Genomic DNA, 2,601 nt, shown 5'->3' on the forward strand with positions numbered 1-2,601 from the left:
CAGCACTCATGCATAAAATCATATCATAGCAACTTCAAGTCCATAGCTACATCTATAATAAGAATTGGGGTCTCCAAAATCAGCTGACAACCAAAAAGCAAAAAAAAAAATTAATTAAAAAAAGAAACCTTTGCACCACACTCAAAAATCGTTTTTGGGGGTTAGGGGGGGCTTCCTGTAATTTTCTGTTTGCGCGGTGCATTATATAATTCAATTAATGTTTGAATCTGCGTATTTTCCTGCAACAAAAACTGTGGAGGGAGCTTCCAAATCAAAATATTAATTAAAACTACAGCAAAAGATTATTCTCAGAATAAAATGAACCCTCCATCTGCATAATACGGGGACCTTTTAAACCTTTCTCTTCATTGATTAAAAATATTTTATGCATACATCTAAAAGTTATTACTTTTGAGTGTTTTGACGATGGTACAAAAATGGTATAGCTAAAGTTCGCCAGAATTTTTTTTTGCATGTTACTTGTGAGTGGTCGGAGCCCTTAGCCGGGGTTGAGAAGGTACACGTAGGAAAGCAAATACATGAAAATCTACTGATCTGGCAAGATTTTTCATTTATTCAAATTATTAGACTTAAAAATCTTTATTACAGAAATCTCTCTTTCTTTCTCTCTCTCTGTGTACAAAAATGAAGGGCGGTTTGAACCCCTGACCCCCCCCCCTCCTCCAATGGACGAGGGTGTCTCAAAATGGATACCAGTGTGTGGGGTTTGGTGGGTGAGGATGGGTGAGTAAGTGTGTTTACTAGTATTATTTTAAAATATTTTTTTATTCATCTTTTATAGAAATAAAGATTTTCCAATTGCGACACTTGCATGTATATCAAAATAAAACTAGGACAGACAAGAAATAATGAAGAAAGGAAGCTTTTAAAGACAAGAAGAGATGTTCATTTAAAGAAACAAAAGTAAATGAAGATGAAAATGAATTTTTCACCAATCAGTACCAAAAAGAATCAAGAAAATGAATCTGCATTAAAAATAAAAGTTCATCTCTTTCATATCCATACTTGTTTGTATACAGCCAGGAAAGACAGAAATTAACTACAAACACATCAGTAAGGCCAAAGCACATCCTTTCCATTATCATTGATGGGATGGACCAAGCCAAAACAAAGTTACCAAAGTTTGTTCATGCTAGCAAGCTGACGAGCGCTATGTGGAAACTTTGTGTACGTCTGGTAAGTCTGTGTTAATTGATATTCTTATTTGTCATAGAAATAAATCTCTAAATTGCGACTGAATTAAAACAAAAATTAAATGAATCTTTTTCTTTCACACAGGTCGGGGTCATCGTCCATGGTATTGGTATTCACGGGTTTTTTGATTTGTTTGAATTCAGCCATTCCACAAATTTAACCATATATATACTGTTGCAAGTCTTCCTTAATGCTAAAAGACTCCCTCCCTGACGTGTTGTACCTCCAGATGGACAATTGTGCACGGGAAAACAAAAACAGGTATGTGAAGTACACACCCTAGTCTTGTTCCATGTGAATTCTAAAAACTCCGAGAAAAAATTTCAATAACAGTATTAAAAACAGTAGAAACACATTTTTTTTTCAAGTGGCCCTCAAACAATTAATACCCGGATAAATGAGTGCATGGCCATAAATTTTCACATGGGGAAAATAAAACTAATACATTCAGTGTACTTGTGCTCCTGTAAGACATAGTGAGAGCTTAAATGTCTTTGCATGTTTACCCGTGGGTAGCAAACTTTGAATAGTGTTATCATTGTCAATAATGAAAATTTATATTTTCCAGATACCTGTTGGCATTTATGTGCTACCTTGTAGAGTGTGGCATTTTTAGGAAGGTCAAAATTTCGTTTTTAATGGTGGGCCACACTCATGAAGATGTTGACCAGGTTTTCTCAAGGTACTATATTTCTTTCCTTCTCGAACGTTATATTCTTCGGAAATTTTTTATCCTTTGAACACAGCTGGTAACAGTTGTACAAAAATTCACCGATGATTATAATACGTGTTGAAATGATTTAAATTAATGGTTAAAGATAATATCCACTTTTGGAATTTCAGATTCAGTCACTGGTTATCGAAGTACGCCACCTTGACCCTCCCGAAGTTGATGGCTGCCTTCAAGAAGTGTTACACCCCGGCCCCTACCAGTGTGAGGACGTCATCAATTTTCAACATCGCAGAATGGAGCACCCCTTTCATTAACTCGATCAAGAAACCACTCCTGCCCCCAAGTGTTTAAAATCACGAGAAATGATTCTGGTAAAGCCGTCTTTAAATGGAAGAAATGGTCAACCGACAAGGTAAAATATAATGAGTTTGTCTATCGGGCACGTAGTTTAAGAAAAGGTAAAACATTCAATAAAAGATTTTTGAAATTGGCAAATATGAACAGAGAGAATTAGAGAATGTAAATGTGAGCGCCGATTTCTTAGATGCTTGATAAGGAAATTGTTACACAAAAAGATTCCAATTTAGAGTTCGTTTTAAAAATATTGGAAAAAAATTATTAAACAATATTTTAATAATTACATGTATCGTTCCTGGCTGAAGAGCGGATATTTAAGATAACAAAACAGCTAGTTGAGCAATAGGAACATGTAT

The 2,601-nt window shown here is 35.0% G+C and overlaps 1 protein-coding gene across 1 annotated transcript; it reads left to right on the plus strand.

Moving 5' to 3' along the window:
• Nucleotides 1-1,304: 1,304 nt before the first annotated feature.
• LOC134243670 (uncharacterized) lies at nt 1,305-2,301 on the plus strand. The gene is made up of 3 exons (XM_062725908.1): nt 1,305-1,476; nt 1,784-1,897; nt 2,059-2,301. Exons 1-3 carry the CDS (start codon nt 1,406-1,408, stop codon nt 2,237-2,239), a joined length of 366 nt encoding a protein of 121 aa, XP_062581892.1. The 5' UTR covers nt 1,305-1,405; the 3' UTR covers nt 2,240-2,301.
• The last annotated feature ends 300 nt before the right edge of the window (nt 2,302-2,601 follow it).

This window comes from Saccostrea cucullata, unplaced genomic scaffold (assembly GCF_032062105.1).
Source record: "Saccostrea cucullata isolate Sc308-1 unplaced genomic scaffold, CSIRO_AGI_Scuc_v1 ctg2531, whole genome shotgun sequence".
NCBI classification, from domain to species: domain Eukaryota; kingdom Metazoa; phylum Mollusca; class Bivalvia; order Ostreida; family Ostreidae; genus Saccostrea; species Saccostrea cuccullata.